The sequence below is a fragment of the Mus caroli genome, unplaced genomic scaffold (genome assembly GCF_978045245.1).
Source record: "Mus caroli unplaced genomic scaffold, Mus_caroli_1 scaffold_15, whole genome shotgun sequence".
Lineage (NCBI taxonomy): Eukaryota > Metazoa > Chordata > Mammalia > Rodentia > Muridae > Mus > Mus caroli.
In genome coordinates this window covers 116,346,294-116,367,077 of record NW_028227270.1, presented here as the reverse complement: position 1 = coordinate 116,367,077, position 20,784 = coordinate 116,346,294, and the positions used below count along the sequence as shown (strand labels likewise).

At 38.7% G+C, this 20,784-nt stretch overlaps 1 protein-coding gene across 3 annotated transcripts in view; it reads right to left on the bottom strand.

The window, feature by feature from the left end:
• The window catches only part of LOC110308618 (aldo-keto reductase family 1 member C1-like), a 38,209-nt gene that overhangs the window by 9,967 nt on the left and 7,458 nt on the right, over positions 1–20,784 (bottom strand). For 2 of the 3 annotated variants that reach the window (XM_021181042.3, XM_029468247.2), the window contains exons 6-9: positions 18,968–19,077; positions 18,537–18,702; positions 14,757–14,839; positions 13,280–13,561 (exon numbers count right to left, since the gene is read on the bottom strand). In XM_021181042.3, coding sequence (XP_021036701.2) covers positions 13,519–13,561; positions 14,757–14,839; positions 18,537–18,702; positions 18,968–19,077 — 402 coding nt within the window. In that variant the 3' untranslated portion in view covers positions 13,280–13,518. Of the gene's footprint in view, positions 1–13,279; positions 13,562–14,756; positions 14,840–18,536; positions 18,703–18,967; positions 19,078–20,784 lie in introns of those variants that run through there. The other variant, XM_085831309.1, reaches the window with a different exon arrangement.

Below are 20,784 nucleotides of genomic sequence, written 5' to 3'. Positions count from 1 at the left end.
AAAACCTGGACGAAATAGAAAAATTTCTAGACAGATAACAGGTACCAAAGTTAAATCAGGATCAAGTTAACGATCTAAACAGTCCCATATCCCCAATAGAAATAGAAGCAGTCATTAATAGTCTCACAGCCAAAAAAAGCCCAAGACCAGATGGGTTTAGTGCAGAGTTCTACCAGACCTTCAAAGAAGATCTAATTCCAGTTCTGCACAAGCTATTCCACAAAATAGAAGTAGAGGGAACTCTACCCAACTCATTCTATGAAGCCACAATTACTCTGATACCTAAACCACAGAAAGATTCAACAAAGATAGAGAACTTCAGACCAATTTCCCTTATGAATATTGATGCAAAAATACTCAACAAAATTCTTGCTAACCGAATCCAAGAACACATCAAAACAATCATCCACCCTGACGAAGTAGGTTTTATTCCAGGGATGCAGGGATAGTCTATGGGGGACTTTTGGGATAGTATTGGAAATGTAATTGAGGAAAATATGTAATAAAAATATATAAAAAAAAAAAACCATACGAAAATCCATCAACGTAATCCATTATATAAACAAGCTCAAAGACAAAAACCACATGATCATCTCGTTAGATTTGGAGAAAGCATTTGACAAAATCCAACACCCATTCTTGATAAAAGTCTTGGAAAGATCAGGAATTCAAGGCCCATACCTAAAAATGATAATAGCAATCTACAGCAAACCAGTAGACAATATCAAAATAAATGGTGAGAAGCTAGAAGCAATCCCACTACATTCAGGGACTAGACAAGCCTGCCCACTTTCTCCCTACCTATTCAACATAGTACTTGAAGTCCTAGCTAAAGCAATTCGACAACAAAAGGAGATCAAGGGGATAGAAATTGGAAAGGAAGAAGTCAAAATATCACTTTTTGCAGATGATATGATAGTATATATAAGTGACCCTAAAAATTCTACCACAGAACTCCTAAACCTGATAAACTGTTTCGGTGAAGTAGCTGTGTATAAAATTTACTCAAACAAATCAATGGCCTTTCTCTACACAAAGAATAAACAGGCTGAGAAAGAAATTAGGGAAACAACACCCTTCTCAATAGTCACAAATAGTATAAAATACATCGGTGTCACTCTAACTAAGGAAGTGAAAGATCTGTATGATAAGAACTTCAAGTCTCTGAAGAAAGAAATTAAAGAAGATCTCAGAAGATGGAAAGATCTCCCATACTCATGGATTAGCAGGATCAACATTGGAAAAATGGCTATCTTGCCAAAAGCAATCTACAGATTCAATGCAATCCCCATCAAAATTCCAACTCAATTCTTCAACGAATTAGAAAGAGCAATCTGCAAATTCATCTGGATTAACAAAAAACCTAGGATAGCAAAAACTCTTCTCAAGGATAAAAGAACCTCTGGTGGAATCACCATGCCGGACCTAAAGCTTTACTACAGAGCAATTGTGATAAAAACTGCATGGTACTGGTATAGTGACAGACAAGTAGACCAATGGAATAGAATTGAAGACCCAGAAATGAACCCACACACCTATGGTCACTTGATCTTCGACAAGGGAGCTAAAACCATCCAGTGGAAGAAAGACAGTATTTTCAACAAATAGTGCTGGCACAACTGGTTGTTATCATGTAGAAGAATGCTGATCGATCCATCCCTATCTCTTTGTACTAAGGTCAAATCTAAGTGGATCAAGGAACTTCACCTTAAACCCGAGACACTGAAACTTATAGAGGAGAAAGTGGGGAAAAGCCTCGAAGATATGGGCACAGGGGAAAAATTCCTGAATAGAACAGCAATGGCTTGTGCTGTAAGATCGAGAGTTGATAAATGGAACCTCATGAAACTGCAAAGCTTCTGCAAGGCAAAAGACACCATCAATAAGACAAAAAGGCCACCAACAAATTGGGAAAGGATCTTTACCTATCTTAAATCAGATAGGGGACTAATATCCAATATATATAAAGAACTCAAGAGGGTGGACTCCAGAAAATCAAATAACCCCATTAAAAAAATGGGGCTCAGAGCTAAACAAAGAATTCTCACCTGAGGAATACCAAATGGCTGAGAAACACCTGAAAAAATGTTCTACTGAATGGCTGAGAAACACCTGAAAAAATGTTCAACATCCTTAATCATCAGAGAAATGTAAATAAAACAACCTTGAGATTCCATCTCACACCAGTCAGAATGGCTAAGATCAAAAATTCAGGTGACAGCAGATGCTGGCGAGGATGTGGAGAAAGAGCAACACTCCTCCATTGTTGGTGGGATTGCAAGCTTTTACAACCAGTCTGTAAATCAGTCTGGTGGTTCTTCAGAAAATTGGACATAGTACTACCGGAGGATCCAGCAATACCTCTCCTGGGCATATATCCAGAAGATGTCCCAACCGATAAGAAGGACACATGCTCCACTATGTTCATAGCAGCCCTATTTATAATAGCCAGAAGCTGGAAAAAACCCAGATGTCCCTCAACAGAGGAATGGATACAGAAATTATGGTACATTTACACAATGGAGTACTACTCAGCTATTAAAAAGAATGAATTTATGAAATTCCTAGACAAATGGTTGGACCTGGCGGGCATCATCCTGAGTGAGTTAACCCAATCACAAAAGAACTCAAATGATATGTACTCACTGATAAGTGGATATTAGCCCAGAAACTTAGAATATCCAAGATACAATTTGCAAAACACATGAAACTCAAGAAGAAGGAAGACCAAAGTGTGGACACTTTGCCGCTTCATAGAATTGGGAACAAAACACCCATGGAAGGAGTTACAGAGACAAAGTTTGGAGCTGAGACAAAAGGATGGACCATCTAGAGACTGCCATATCCAGGGATCCATCCCATAATTATCCTCCAAACGATGACACCATTGTATACACTAGCAAGCGTTTGCAGAAAGGACCCTGATATAGCTGTCTCTTGTGAGACTAGGCCGGGACCTAGCAAACATATAAGTGGATGCTCACAGTCAGCTATTGGATGGATCACAAGGCCCCCAATGGAGGAGCTAGAGAAAGTATCCAAGGAGCTAAAGGGATCTGCAACCCTGTAGGTGCAACAACATTATGAACTAACCAGTACCCTGGAGCTCTTGACTCTAGCTGCATATGTATGGGGGCTTTTGGGATAGCATTGGAAATGTAATTGAGGAAACTACCTAATTAAAAAAAAATTAAAACAAACAAACAAACAAACAAAACAAACTAATCTTAATCCAAATTTACTGAAAGGTAGAGTAAGAAAATGCAAATCAACAAAAGCAGAAACAAAAAAGGGTACATAACAACAGAAACCAAGGAAGTCCAGAAAACATAAGGGCATACTTTAAAAACCTGTACTCCACTAAATTGGAAAATGTAAAAGAAATGGATAATTTCCTTGATATGTACCACTTACCAAACTTAAATCAAGATCAAATAAGTAATTTAAAGAAGCCTATACCCCCTCGTGAATTAGAAGCAGTTAATAAAAGTCACCAACATGTTCAGGTTCTGAAGGTTTTAGTGCAATATTCTAGCAGACAGTCAATAAAGAGTTAATGCCACTACTCCTCCAATTATTGCATGGAATAGACTGCAAAGGAACATTATCCAATTCATTTTATGAAGCTATTGTATAGTTAATACCAAAACCTCATAAAGACCCAACAAAGAAAAGGAACTGCCTTTATGAACAATTTCTCTTATGAACATAGATGCAAAACTACTCCATAAAATACTTGCAATGGAATCCAAGAACACATCAGAAAGATCATCCACCACAATCAAAGTGGCTTTTTTTCCCAGAGATGTGGTGATGCTTCAACATGCAAATATCGACATATGTAATCCACAATACAAACTGAAAAAAAATATTTAATTATCCCAATAGATGCAGAAAACGCCTTTTCTTGCACGCATCCTACTCGACCAGCAAGAACTACGCTGCAACAGGATCCTTCTGCACACATTTATTGGGAGAGTTTGATTGTAGAGGCGAAGAGACCCCGAGCCCAGAACTGGTGCTGCTTATATAGGTCTAGGAGAGGCATGTCTCACACCCGGATTGATTATGCACTATGCCTCATTTGCATGTTCCTCATCTGATTGGCTACTCTCTCTCAGTACCTCACAGTACCTCATTATCATACCTCATTTGCATGTCTCACATCTGATTGGTTAACTCTCTTAGTACTTTGCAGAGCCTCATTATCATGCCCGGGCCAGGCAGTGTTTTGGCGAAAAACTTTACTGCATAAGTAAGCATTGGTCGTTTGCCCAAACTTATGCATGGTGGCCAGCAGTAGCCTGCGCCACTCTGCAATGGCACATGTGGCTTCCCACATCCTTTGACAAAATCCAACCTTCCTTCACGATAAAGGTCCTGAAGAGATTAGGGATACAAGGGATACAAGGAATTCAAGGGACATATCTAAGCATAATGAAGGGAATTAACAGCAAGATATAGCCAACATCAAGTTAAATGGAGAAAAATTCAAAGCATTTCCAGTAAAAGCAGTAATAAGACAAGGCTGTCCACTCTCTCTATTCACTATAATATTTGAAGTTTGAACTAGAGCAGTATGACAACTGAAGAAAACCAAAGGCTACAAATGGAAGAGAAAGAAATCAGAGTATTATTATTTGAAGATGATAAAACAGCATACATAAGTGACCCTAAACATCTATCAGGGAATTCCTACACCTGATAAACACTTTCTGCAAAGTAGCTGGATACAAAATTAACTCACAAAAATCAAATAGCACTCCTATATAGAAATGATAAATGGGGATCAGGTGTGGACAGGGGGCTGGGATTAAAAATGGAAATTGATGGGGGGCATTTATGGGGCTAGCTGGAGATCTGTGACTGAGAAGCCTCCCTCTAGTTTATAGGGGTGACCCTAGCTGAGACTTCAAGCAGCGGGAAATGCAAAGAGTGAAAAGGACAGTTCCAGTAGCCAGGTAGGACTTCTAGTGGAGGGAGGAAGACTCAAGAAAGAAAGAAAGAAAGAAAGAAAACTTCAGACCAGTTTCCTTTAGAAACATTGACACAACAGTATTCAATAAAATTTTTGCAAACCAAATCTAACATCTCATTAAAAACATCACATCATCACAAGCCTCTTCTGGTCAGAAAAGCACCGGGGTAGCTAGGGCGCAGGGTCGGCTGACACTCGCCAGCTACCCACAACACCCGCCACAGGATCTTAAGACTTCTGGTGAGTGGAACACAGCTTCTGCTCCAATCCAATTGCGCTCGGGACCTGAGACTGCATTAGTTAGGGAAGCAGAAAACCGGCCTGAGTAGGGCCACAGGCCTCTTCCGGCCGGACCAGCACCAGGGTAGCTAGACCACAGGGTCGGCTGACACCCGCCAGCTACCCACGACACCCGCCACAGGATTTTGAGACCGGGTGAGTGGAACACAGAGTCTGCTCCAATCTTTAAACAGTGACAACAATAACAACTAACCCCAGAGATTACCAGATGGCGAAAGGTAAACGTAATAATCTTACTAACAGAAACCAAGACCACTCACCAACATCAGAACACAGCACTCCCACTTCGCCCAGTCCAAGGCACCCCAACACACCGGAAAAGCTAGACACGGATCTAAAAGCATATCTCATGATGATGGTAGAGGACATCAAGAAGGACTTTAATAACTCACTTAAAGAATTACAGGAGAACATGGCTAAAGAGTTACAAGTCCTTAAAGAAAAACAGGATAACACAATCAAACAGGTAGAAGTCCTTAAAGAAAAACAGGATAACACAATCAAACAGGTAGAAGTCCTTAAAGAAAAACAGGAAAACACATCCAAACAGATGATGGAAATGAACAAAACCATACTAGACCTAAAAAGGGAAGTAGACACAATAAAGAAAACCCAAAATGAGGCAACACTGGAGATAGAAACCCTAAGAAAGAAATCTGGAACCATAGATACGAGCATCAGCAACAGAATACAAGAGATGGAAGAGAGAATCTCAGGTGCAGAAGATTCCATAGAGAACATCGGCACAACAATCAAGGAAAATGTAAAACGCAAAAAGATCCTAACTCAAAACATCCAAGAAATACAGGACACAATGAGAAGACCAAACCTACAGATAATAGGAGTGGATGAGAATGAAGATTTTCAACTCAAAGGACCAGCAAACACTTCAACAAAATTATAGAAGAAAACTTCCCAAACCTAAAGAAAGAGATGCCCATGAACATACAAGAAGCCTACAGAACTCCAAATAGACTGGACCAGAAAAGAAATACCTCCCAACACATAATAATCAGAACAACAAATGCACTAAATAAAGATAGAATACTAAAAGCAGTAAGAGAAAAAGGCCAAGTAACATATAAAGGCAAGTCTATCAGAATTACACCAGATTTTTCACCAGAGACTATGAAAGCCAGAAGATCCTGGACAGATGTTATACAGACACTAAAAGAACACAAATTCCAGCCCAGGCTACTATACCCAGCCAAACTCTCAATTAACATAGATGGAGAAACCAAAGTATTCCATGACAAAACCAAATTCACACATTATCTCTCCACGAATCCAGCCCTTCAAAGGATAATAACAGGAAAAAACCAATACAAGGAGAGGAACCACGCCCTAGAAACAACAAGAAGGTAATCCCTCAACAAACCTAAAAGAAGACAGCCTCAAGAACAGAATGCCAACTTTAACAACAAAAATAACAGGAAACAACAAATACTTTTCCTTAATATCTCTTAATATCAATGGACTCAACTCCCCGATAAAAAGACATAGACTAACAAACTGGCTACACAAACAAGACCCAACATTTTGCTGCTTACAAGAAACTCATCTCAGAGAAAAAGATAGACACTACCTCAGAATGAAAGGCTGGAAAACAATTTTCCAAGCAAATGGTATGAAGAAACAAGCTGGAGTAGCCATTCTAATATCTGATAAGATTGACTTCCAACCCAAAGTCATCAAAAAAGACAGGGAGGGGCACTTCATACTCATCAAAGGTAAAATCCTCCAAGAGGAACTATCAATCCTGAATATCTATGCTCCAAATACAAAGGCAGCCACATTCATTAAAGAAACTTTAGTAAATCTCAAAGCACACATTGCACCTCATACAATAATAGTGGGAGACTTCAACACACCACTTTCACCAATGGACAGATCATGGAAACAGAAACTAAACAGGGACACAGTGAAACTAACAGAAGTTATGAATCAAATGGATCTGGCAGATATCTACAGAACATTCTATCCTAAAACAAAAGGATATACCTTCTTCTCAGCACCTCATGGTACCTTCTCCAAAATTGACCACATAACTGGTCACAAAACAGGCCTCAACAGATACAATAATATTGAAATTGTCCCATGCATCCTATCAGATCACCATGGACTAAGGCTGATCTTCAATAACAAAATAAATAATAGAAAGCCAACATTCACGTGGAAACTGAACAACACTCTTCTCAATGATACCTTGGTCAAGGAAGGAATAAAGAAAGAAATTAAGGACTTTTTAGAGTTCAATGAAAATGAAGCCACAACATACCCAAACGTATGGGACGCAATGAAAGCATTTCTAAGAGGAAAACTCAGAGCTCTGAGTGCCTCCAAAAAGAAACTAGAGAGAGCACACATTAGCAACTTGACAACACACCTAAAAGCACTAGAACAAAAGGAAGCAAACTCACCCAAGAGGAGTAGACGGCAGGAAATAATCAAACTCAGGGGCGAAATCAACCAAGTGGAAACAAGAAGAACTATTCAAAGAATCAACCAATCAAGGAGCTCGTTCTTTGAGAAAATCAACAAGATAGATAAATCCTTCGCCAGACTCACTAGAGGGCACAGGGAAAGCATCCTAATTAACAAAATCAGAAATGAAAAAGGAGACATAACAACAGATCCTGAAAACATCCAAAACACCATCAGAACCTTCTACCAAAGGCTATACTCAATAAAACTGGAGAACCTGGATGAAATGGAGAAGTTCCTAGACAGATACCAGGTACCAAAGTTGAATCAAGATCAGGTTAATGATCTAAACAGCCCTATATCCCCCAAAGAAATAGAAGCAGTCATTAATAGTCTCCCAACCAAAAAAAGCCCAGGACCAGATGGGTTTAGTGCAGAGTTCTATCAGACCTTCAAAGAAGATCTAATCCCAGTTCTTCACAAACTATTGCACAAAATAGAAACAGAAGGTACTCTACCCAACTCATTCTATGAAGCCACAATTACTCTGATACCTAAACCACAAAAAGACCCAACAAAGATAGAAAACTTCAGACCAATATCCCTTATGAATATTGATGCAAAAATCCTCAATAAAGTTCTTGCTAACCGAATCCAAGAACACATCAAAACAATCATCCATCCTGACCAAGTAGGTTTCATCCCAGGGATGCAGGGATGGTTCAATATACGGAAATCCATCAACGTAATCCAGTATATAAACAAACTCAAAGACAAAAACCACATGGTCATCTCTTTAGATGCAGAAAAAGCATTTGACAAGATCTAACACCCTTTCATGATAAAAGTCTTGGAAAGATCAGGAATTCAAGGCCCATACCTAAACATGATAAAAGCAATCTACAGCAAACCAGTAGCCAACATCAAAGTAAATGGTGAGAAGCTTGAAGCATTCCCTCTAAAATCAGGGACTAGACAAGGCTGTCCACTTTCTCCATACCTATTCAACATTGTACTTGAAGTCCTAGCCAGAGCAATTCGACAACAAAAGGAGATCAAAGGGATACAAATTGGAAAAGATGAAGTCAAAATATCACTTTTTGCAGATGATATGATAGTATATATAAGTGACCCTAAAAATTCCACCAAAGAACTCCTAAACCTGATAAACAGCTTCGGTGAAGTAGCTGGATATAAAATTAACTCAAACAAATCAATGGCCTTTCTCTACACAAAGAATAAACAGGCTGAGAAAGAAATTAGGGAAACAACACCCTTCTCAATAGTCACAAATAATATTAAATATCTTGGCATGACTCTAACTAAGGAAGTGAAAGATCTGTATAATAAAAACTTCAAGTCCCTGAAGAAAGAAATTATAGAAGATCTCAGAAGATGGAAAGATCTCCCATGCTCATGGATTGGCAGGATCAACATTGTAAAAATGGCTATCTTGTCAAAAGCAATCTACAGATTCAATGCAATCCCCATCAAAATTCCAAATCAATTCTTCAACAAATTAGAAAGTGCAATCTGCAAATTCATCTGGAATAACAAAAAACCTAGGATAGCAAAAACTCTTCTCAAGGATAAAAGAACCTCTGGTGGAATCACCATGCCAGACCTAAAGCTTTACTACAGAGCAATTGTGATAAAAACTGCGTGGTACTGGTATAGTGACAGACAAATAGACCAATGGAATAGAATTGAAGACCCAGAAATGAACCCACACACCTATGGTCACTTGATCTTCGACAAGGGAGCTAAAACCATCCAGTGGAAGAAAGACAGTATTTTCAACAAATAGTGCTGGCACAACTGGTTGTTATCATGTAGAAGAATGCTAATCGATCCATCCCTATCTCTTTGTACTAAGGTCAAATCTAAGTAGATCAAGGAACTTCACATAAAACCAGAGACACTGAAACTTATAGAGGAGAAAGTGGGGAAAAGCCTTGAAGATAAGCACACAGGGGAAAAATTCTTGAATAGAGAAAGAGCAACACTCCTCCATTGTTGGTGGGATTGCAAGCTTTTACAACCAGTCTGTAAATCAGTCTGGTGGTTCTTCAGAAAATTGGACATAGTACTACCGGAGGATCCAGCAATACCTCTCCTGGGCATATATCCAGAATATGTCCCAACCGGTAAGAAGGACACATGCTCCACTATGTTCATAGCAGCCCTATTTATAATAGCCAGAAGCTGGAAAGAACCCAGATGTCCCTCAACAGAGGAATGGATACAGAAATTATGGTACATTTACACAATGGAGTACTACTCAGCTATTAAAAAGAATGAATTTTGAAATTCCTAGCCAAATGGATGGACCTGGAGGGCATCATCTTGAGTGAGGTAACACAATCACAAAGGAACTCACACAATATGTATTAACTGATAAGTGCATATTACCCCAAAACTTAGGATACCCAAGATATAAGATACAATTTGCTAAACGCATGAAACTCAAGAAGAATGAAGACCAAAATGTGGACACTGTGCCTCTTCTTAGAATTGGGAACAAAACACCCATGGAAGGAGTTACAGAGAAAAGTTTGGAGCTGTGATGAAAGGATGGACCATCTAGAGACTGCAGTATCCACGGATCCATCCCATAATCAGCTTCTAAACGCGGACACCATTGCATACAGTAGCAAGATTTTGCTGAAAGGACCCAAATATAGCTGTCTCTTGTGAGACTATGCAGGGGCCTAGCAAACACAGGCGTGGATGCTCACAGTCAGCTATTGGATGTATCACAGAGCTCCCAATGGAGAAGCTAGAGAAAGTACCCAAGGAGCTAAAGGGATCTGCAACCCTATAGTTGGAACAACATGATGAACTAACCAGTACCCTGGAGCTCTTGTCTCTAGCTGCATATGTATCGAAAGATGGCTTAGTTGGCCATCAATGGAAAGAGAGGCCCATTGGACTTGCAAACTTTATATGCCTCAATATAGGGGAATGCCAGGGCCAAAAGAATGGGAATGGGTGGGTAGGGAAGTGGGGGGCGCTATGGGGGACTTTTGGGATAGCATTGGAAATGTAATTGAGGAAAATATGTAATAAAAAATATTAAAATTAAAAAAAAAACATCACATCAAAATGATTTACCCTTGATCATGTAGTCTTCAAGTAGTGATGGTTCTAAATCTATCAACGTAATCCACTATATAAACAAACAAACAAACAAACAAACAAACAAAAAATACAGATAAAAAATATCATACAATCATCTCATTAGATGGTGAAATCTAACACCTTATCAGGTTAAAAGTCTTGGAGAGATCAAAGATACAAGGCACATACTTAAACAGAAGAAAAGCCAAAACAGCAAGCTAATAGCCAACATCAAATTGAATGGAAATGTAGAGCAATCCCACTAAAATCAGGGACAAGACAAGGCTACCTACTCCCTGTCTACTCAATACAGTCTGTGAAGCTCTAGCTAAAGCAAAAAAACAACAAAAGATCAAGGGGATAAAAATTGGAACAGACAGCTATGCTAGGCTGGGCATCAGTAATAATGTCAGGGTTTGGTGTCCACCAAGGGGATGGATCCCAAGGTGAAGGTGTCACTGGATGGCCTTTCCTTTAATCTTTGCTCTATTTTTATCTCAGTATTTCTTTTAGTCAGGAAGAATTATGGGTCAAAAATTTTGAAGCTAGCTTGGTGACCCCATTACTCCACTGAGAGCCCTGTCTGTTTACTGGATAGACATTTTGTTTCTACATTTGGGCATTTCAGCTAAGGTCATACCCATTGAGTCCTGGAAGCCTTTCATACCCCAGTTCTCTGGGACTTTTGAGAGGTTCACCCCCACCCCCTTGAAGTTGCATATTTCCATTCATTCTCCTAGCCCTCTGGGCTTCTCTCTTGTCTCCTCCCATACTTGATTCTGCCCCCTTCCCTTGCCCCACCCTTTCCTACCTATACTGAAACAGATGTAGATACTCATAGCCAACCATTGGGCTGAGGTCAGGGACTCCTATAGAAGAGTTAGGGGAAGGACCGAATGAGCTGAAGGGGATAGCAACCTCATACGAAGACAAACAGCGTCCATTAACCTGGGTGGTTAACGAAGCCTAGAACCTGAGACTAGATAGTTCATGGGAACCAGGGAAAACTGAACTACTCTTACTCTGCTAAAGCGACGTCCCTTTAAAAAGGGACATTTACTCGTTCCAAATGTTACAGTCAATTCGGGTAGAAGAATGGTTTTAGCAGTTAGAAAAAAAAAAGGTACAAATCTGGGGTTAGGGCATTTAAAGTTATTTACAACAATGGGAGAGGAAAAAATGAACAGCAAGAAGTTGTTTCACATTACAGACCTCCCTCCTGCCTGAAGCCTAACACTTGCTAATCAGGTCAGAGACATGGTTGATTTCACCAGCTGGAGGTTTGAGCTTGAGTAAGACATTTATAAAAACCCAGACAGGGGCAATGTCCTCCCCAGCCTGGGGTGCCACTAGGCACAGCACAAGAGACTAAGAATCCAACAGGGAAAAGGCTGGACACTCAGGGTTTGGGAGTATAAGCCTCCACTTCTGGCTCAGGGGGTTGTGAAGCAGGATAAACAAAACGAACTTGGAAAAGAATTGGAAACCCAGCAATTGCCTTCTCCAGGGATGGGGTTCCAGAAGGAGGTAGGGACATGAGCATTTCACATCACTAACCTAACTTGAGAAACCGTAAGGGACCATCTTCAACTGGCCTTAAGAGTGAGACCAAATGGCCTTAAGAGTGAGACCACAGGAGGGCGAAAAGGGAGCGTGGCTGGGAGGGGGCAACAAGCCCCTTCCTTTCTGGGCATAGGAAGGCAGCCAGGGCACAAGGTGCAGGCAGTGACCTCACAAGGACAGCACAGTTTTGCAGTTTAGAGATCACCCACCTGCCCTACCCAGCTACTCATTTTGCTCAGCACTGGCAGGTGTGGCTCTGGGCCCGAGGGAGTGGATGGCTCTGCAGCCCGGGGCCCTGCCTCTTCTTCTGTGTCTCCTTCCTTAGAGGCAGCACTACCTTTGGCCTGGGGCTCCTGGCTGTCAGGGGTGGCAGCAGTCTTCCTTTCTTGGGCAGTGCCCTCATCGCTGCAGGTACTGATTTCCCTCTGCTCCTCCTCTTCCTCTGTTGGTGAGGAGGCTGAGGAATCACCCCCACCCTCCTTCCGATTTCTCTTGAAGGACAGGCCACTCAATTTAACGACATATCACTATACCCAAAGATCAGGGCCTTGTTCAACCCTCCTGTCACCTCTTTGGCCCATACTGTTTCAGTAATGTCTCACTCCCCAATCCAGAACTCTGTTATGCAGATGCTGTAAGGGAAGCCAGGCACTACTGGTCAGTCAAGAACTCTTCACCTTCCATACTAAGAACCATGGACTACATGCAATGTGTCACAGGCCAGATGATCCCTCTCATAAATACCTGCTATAACTGCAACCTCCCTAGAGCCAAGAGTCTCCCCCCCACTAATTCCCCTTAGGTTATCATTTCCTAAACTCTCTCCCCAGAGTTCCACAGAAGTTACTTTTTGGTCTCAATCATTGAAAAGGAAACAAACAACACAAGGAACACTGACAATCCTGAAAGACCTTTATAACAAGTATTACAACAATGTCAAAGAATGATGAAAATGTAGTGACTTATGTTCCGGACTGGTGGACACAGCTCTGGCTGAAGGAGGGTTTTCAGGCAGCTCAGAGTGAGCAGAAGTGACACATGTTGAATCTGCATCATCTGGTATGTCACACACACCACAATCCTTATAAAGAGACTTTGAGCTGTGTGTAGAAGTCATGACACAGGTCTCTACACTAAAATTCATCAGAAAAGGGGTATTCTGGGTGACCCTCTCCACTAAAAAAGAAAAGAAAAATGTAAAACATTAATTCTTGGATTTATTTCTATGCTAACAAAAGCAGAAATCTATGATGTTATCATTAGACTTGACCACTTCATTTTCTTGCCCAATTGTGGAATATGCTATTTTTATTTTCATAAACTTGACTATGAAGGAAATCTTTTAAGAATATTATAACTGAATTTTTCATATTATTTTCCTTGCCAAGATCAGAATGATCTAGAGAGCTAGACATTCACAAAATACTCCTTTCGTTTGGCTTCTACAGTCAGTCTGCCAAAGCACAGAAGGCAAGATTGGGTCACATTTCAGTCAGTCAGGAAAAACATAAAGGGAATATCCTGTTCAGTGTGAGTCTGAACATTAATCATTACAAGATAAGTGGATAATGCAGCTTTTAGGTACTAATCTCTTTTCATTTAACTAACTCATTTGTTTTTATCCACTACCTGTTAAATACAACACATTCTGTTACATTCAGATAAAGAATGCCATTGATAAGATAGATATCAATGTCAAAAGAGCAAGGCTATCATATAATTTGCAGATCTTTATGCTTTATCACCATTACAAAACATAAATTGACAAAAATAATTACTTACTAAACTATTTAATAGGTGGCCAGAATTCCCGAGTGCTTGCCACTCTCTGACTTGCCACTCTCTGACTTGTGTTGTATCTCATCATATTTTGTTTTATTAATTAAAAAAACTCTTTTAGCAATGATACCGGACATACTCATCTTTGCAAACTATTTACCACTTTTAAACATTATTATACTCATTTCTCTTTTGAATTAAAATCTCCATGAGTAAAAAGTGATTACATATCCCATGTTTGTCTTTATTTGAAATAAGTAAGAACTATCAGATTATATAACCATGGCCTCAGTGGGAAAAGATGTGCCTAAACCTGCCAAGAAACACATTTAGTGACTATCAACTTAATCAATGAGAGAGGTTTTTTCCAACTAAATATTTTTCCCTAGGTTTTATATCTCTTTCTTCATAAACTTTATCTTCAGTATTAACATATTTGTAATTCAGAAATGGGAAAAGCAATTGTTAAAATAACTGTCCTAATGGCAGCTTTCAAGAAACTAAGGAAGTTTTTTGTTTCAGAACTAGCATTCATGAAAAGGAAAAGACATAAATTAAAATAAATTGTAGCCTATTTTTCAGAGTGACTTACAATGGAGCAGGTGCATATCTTAAATTTCTGTCCAGGCTATCTAGGATTTTCATATCCTCTGAAGGCAGCTCAAATTCAAATACCTATTGAAAAAATAGAAACACTTTAGGACACTGCACACTTGCAAATCTTAAAACCCAAGTGAATCACATTTTATTCTGAAAGGCAATTTTTAATATACAAAAGGTCTAAAAATATGGAAGATATAAAGATACTCAAGTGGTCAATGGATGTCAGATAAAAGTTCAAGGAAATAATTTTTCATATATGTTGAAGCAGAACAATATAGATAAAATGACCTGCAGCAGATACAAGTTTGATTTTATTCAAAGACCATAGAGATTGTTTCCAAGCAAGCCAAAATAAATTTCCAACCATATAATTCAAATATTTATGTGAATATAAGTAGCTTTCTATATCCCACATAATGAACTGTCAAAATAGTAACAATTTTCTTTACAACACAATTTAATCCAAGAATTAGGAAAGTATTAATTTTATCAATTCCAAAGAACAAAGGATTTGACTTGTAGAGGATACTTTCCATAAAAATAAAATATACTTTAGTATTTTTTTCTCTAAAAATAGGGATATGTAAATAGAACAGAGGAAGGTAGGAAGAGAGGGAAGGAAAATGGAAGGGGGAAGGGAGAAGGATGAAGGTAGAGAGAGAGAAAAAGAGGGAAGAAAGGAGGGAAGAAGGGAGGGGAAAGAGCTTAAAATGTGAACAGTCTAACAACTGATCCATCTAGTAAAAATCAGTGAGTCAACTTTTCTTTAGATTTAAAAAAACATCAAAAGAACTGAGAATAAATTATTAAGAGATGATAAATAGAACCACTTTTCTATCAATAAACTTAACAATACCCACAAATTCCCTAATAGAAAAACAGTATAAAAGTTATTTAAAATATATTTAGAAAGCCACCTAAAATTGAAAACTCCAACAATAGTTAAATATTAAATTTCTCACTAATTCAAAACATCAGGTTTTCTCAACTGATGGACAAATTTAGTGCATACCTAAAGACTGAAAGGTCTATCTAAACACTGAAAGATATAATCAAGGTAAACAATAGTAAATTATGGAAATCATATATACATCAGTATGAATTATCTGCTCAGAGAATCATATTTTTATTCTTAATTTAAAATATAATTATGTCATTTTGCCACCCCCTTTCTCGTCCTCTCTAGATCTCTCTCATATTCATGTTCTCTTTTGTTCAATTATCACTACACACACACACACCAATACTCACACTCACAAACACAGCCTGCTGAATCTACTTAGTTGTAACCTTCTCTCCCCCCCCCCCCCCCCAGCCTGAAACCTAGCTGCTCAGGTTTCACTGTTGGCAGGAAGAGAGCATGGGGGTGGAGCCTGCCATCCTATTGTTCTGCCACTCCCACTGCTGCTGCCTGCTGCCTAGCTGTTTCGGAGCCAAACACGTGGTCACCTGCAACTGGACTCCCAGGATGATTTGGCGGGAATGGGCCCCTTCCCCTGCTTCATAACCCAGTGTCTGGAATAGTAAAATTGAACCTTGATCAGATGGTTGTCTTGGTTCCGTCTCTCTGGCGCTGCCTAGCTCCCTCTTCTCTTCCAGATTCCAGGATGCCTCCCAGGTTAGAAACCCAGACATGTGAGCCGCTGGTGGGCTGCAACACTTAGTGTTGCTTGTATATATGTGATTCAATGTCTAACTAGTTGGTACTGAATGAGCAATTAAGGAGCTTATCTTAAGCAAGACATTCTTTTGCTCTTAGACTCTTAGAAAACTTTAATTGCCTGCAGCTCTCTAAGGATGCCCCTTCATGAGAGCTCTGCCCACATGTAGGAGTGACTTTTGGTACTGTTCTTATCTAGGTCTTGTTTAAACATCCATACTGTTGAAGTAATTTGTCCTATTTTTAAATACAAGAAGGTAGATCAAAATGATTGTCACTTTGTTCAGCAAGACTGATATTCCAACATAATTTGAGAAAGGGTGAGTATAAATAAGACAGAGAAAATCCATGGATATAAGTATTCTTGCAGGCAACACCACATAGACACTTAGAAAATTATTTAAGTGTTTTTTGAATTTTTACTTTACATGACTTCATAAATTGTACTTCCATTAAAGAAGAGTTTGGAACACATTTGTAAACAACAAAAAAAGGCATATAGCATTCTATTCTTAATGAAGAAAGAACATGATATTTAACCACAAAGTAAAGGAATAATCACAATAAAAAGAAGAGCTTTAGCTCATGAATATATATATTGAGTGAATGAATGGACATATGTATGAATGTATATGTTTATTATTGTTTGCATATGTGTGTGTGTGTGTGTGTGTGTGTGTGTGTGTGTGTGTGTGTGTGTGTGTGTATGTGTGCAAACCTGAGGTTTATATCAGGCTTCATCCTCTTAGCAATTGTACTTCATTACCTAGGGGAGGGTCTCTCCATCAGATCAGAGCTCACCAATATGGCTATTTTCACTAGCTGGATTATTCTGGGGATCCCCTGTCTGCCTACAAGGCTGGAGATAGAGGAGAGCACCACACCCACTTGGAATCTTATGAAAGTTCTGGAGAATCAGTCCCATGGTTGCTAGGCAAGTGTTTTAGCACTGAGCTATCTCCCAGCTCTTAATGCTTTATAGCTTGCATTAACCTCTACAAACTAGTAGGAGAAAATGATATAATAATAATTATTTGCCTAAGTTTAAAATCTTTGCAAATATCTACTCAGTGACTTGAAGGAGAACATGTGGAGAGGTGAAGCCTATGCCATTTGGCTACTGAATGAAAATTATTTGAAGTTAAAGAACATCAGTTAAGAGACAAACTGAATCCTGAGGTAGATGGACCTCATCATCTTGCAAAGATATACAACAGTTTCATGAACATATCTGAGTGAATTCCAGCTAGAGATATGCCTCTGTATTCAGGCCAAACTAAAAAAGAATTTAAGATCATAGACAAATGAACTAAATAAGACTCTTTATATTAAAGCTCTATGTTGGAACTTGTTCACTTTGCAACTACTTTAGGTAATAGTACAACATAGTTCTTGTAGTTGAAAATAAAAGATCATCTGCATAGGTAAGTCTTCAAGAAAATCATATGCACTTAGCTAGGGAAGTAACTCAAAAGAAAGAAATACAACCATATTAAAATGTGTGAGCACAGGCCTGGAGAGATGGCTTGGTAACTTAGAGCACTAGCTGCTCTTTTTGGGCAAGTTTGATCCCTAGTATCCATAGGGCCGCTCACCACCATCCACACCTCCAGTTCTGGGGCATATGATACCATTTTTCTGGCCTCTGTAGGTACCAGGAATGTGTATGGTACATGTACATATATTCAGCCAAAACATTTATACACATAAACTTAAAAATGAATAAACAAAATCAAACAAAATATGTGACTATGCAGGTCAAGTACAAAATAAAGCATCAAAGAGTGTCATATCAAAATATCTATCCAAACTTACACTCTCATTTCAGCAGGCAATAAAGAGATCCTTGCAAAGGAGCTGTTCACAAGTGCATGGCTGACTTCATGCTGAATCCTAAATCTCTGTGCTCTCTCTAAAACTAATTCTATCAAGTTAACTTGACATTTGTGTTTAGTACAGAGCACTTCTGAATGCAAATGAAGTCTCACATGGTTAAGCAATGCTAAGAGATTGACTCAAAAAAAAAATGCCCTGAGAGATTTCAGAGAAATAGAGGCAAGATAGTGAGATAGCATGTAGGAGGCCAATGTCTGCAGCCTCTCTGGTCACCTGTATGTTCTCTTTTATCTCATTCTCTTTGTAACTTTGGGCAAGAACCACAATTCCACGTTGGAGATGATAGCGAAGGGCAATCTGAGCTGGACTTCGCTTGTGCTTTTTTGCTATGTCACAAAGAACTGGATCATTCAAGAGAACTGGAGAGCTTGGGTCTACCCTGGAAGAAAAGGCAGAAATATTTAGCTTCAAAGGTTGGGAATCTTTAGGAGGCTTCTGAACTCATAGGGTACCTACTCAAAACTAGGGGTCTTCAAAGGAGTCCTTGGACCAGCAACATTTCAATCGTTGAAGTCTCCTAAAAATGCAAATTCTGCCCTCTCTCTAAGCCAGTTCAGACTGAGCTTCTGGAAACTGAGTTGATAGTACCGGAAAGACTGCACCAGCACTGGTGTTTGAAGTAAACTCCCTATTGCCTTGCTTACCATCGCTTAGGTCGTTGAGATCCAAGAGCACAGTAGGCAACTAGAACAATGTCCTTTGACTTGCAGTAGTTCAACAGCTTCCTCTGGTTCAAGTAGAGATGGCATTCCACCTGTAGATGGGCAAAGATATATGATTATATGAGATGCTAATGTTAATGTAACAGAGAAACATTAAAGACAAGTACCTGAAAAAGGAAATGTAACCTATTTAGATTATCAATATAGTGTAATCTGTGTCTTTAAAACTTAATTTCTTGTCTATATTACTAATATGACACAAAATAATTTTCCTGTGATAATCCAGTTCTATGAACCACACCTTGGAGATTAATTCTGTTTTGCAAATTACAAACAGAAAGTCTAGTGTTGGCTTGAAGATGTCTCCAGAAATTGAGAAATTTAAATATAGGAGATTCAGATTATGTAAGAGAACTATTGCAACGTCTCTAACCACAAATCTAACAACGTCTGAGAACATCTTCATTCTTGGGGGATCTTTCTAAGCTCTCTGAAGGTGAGAAAAATCAAAGAACCTGCTTTGAACAAGTTCATAAGAATATTGCAATAATAGGGTCAGGGACATTGTGCAGTAGCTTAAGATCTTTGCTGCTAAGCTAGAACTGAGTTTGCTCCATGAGACACACATATTATCTTCTGTTTTCCACATATGCACCATAACATATGTACACACACACACACACACACACACATACATACATACAATCATGAGCACATACACACAAATGTTACTTTAAAAATTAAGGAAAATACTTATATTTCTATGTTTTACATTTAATTTTTATTTACTACATCATTATATATCTTATATAGTGCATGTCTTATTTTTATAATTAGAATTAAATATTTTATATTATTATAACTATAATTAAAATAACATACATAATAAATATAAAATGTATATTTGATATATATTACAAAAATAAATTTATTCTCATTTTACTTAATTAAAAAGTAATGAAAATTTTCTGAGGAACCACCAGACTGATTTCTGGAGTGGTTGTACTAGTTTGCAATCCCACTAGCAATTGAGGAGTGTTCTTCTTTCTCCACATCCTCACCAGCTTCTGCTGTCACCTAAGTTTTTGATCTTAGCCATTCTTACTGGTGTGAGTCAGAATCTTAGGGTTGTTTTGATTTGCATTTTCATGATGACTAAGGATGTTGAACATTTCTTTAGGTGCTTCTTGGCTATTCGATATTCCTCAGTTGAAAATTCTTTGTTTAGCCCTGTACCCCATTTTATATAGGGTTATTTGGTTCTCTGGAGTCTAACTTCTTGAGTTCTTTGTTGGAACTCAAGCCCTTTGGATATTAGCTCTCTATAGAATGTAGGATTGGAAATGATCTTTTCCCAATCTGTTGGTTGCCATTTTGTCCTATTGACAGTGTCCTTTGCCTTACGAAGCTTTGCAATTTTATGAGATCTCATTTATCTATTCTTGAACTTAGAGCATAAGCCATTGGTGTTCTGTTCAGGAAAATTTCCCCTGTACCCATGTGTTTGAGGCTTTTCTCCACTTTCTCCTCTATAAGTTTCAGTCCATCTGGCTTTATGAGGAGGTCCTTAAATCACTAGGACTTGAGCTTTGAACAAGGAGATATGAATTGGTCGATTTGTGTTTTTCTACATGCTTACCACCAGTTGAACCAGCACCATTTGTTAAAAATGCTGTCTTTTTTCCACTGTATGGTTTTAGCTCCTTTGTCAAATATCAAGTGAACATAGGTGTTTGGGTTTATTTCTGGGTCTTCAATTCTATTCCATTGATCTTCCTCTTTGTCTCTGTACCAATACC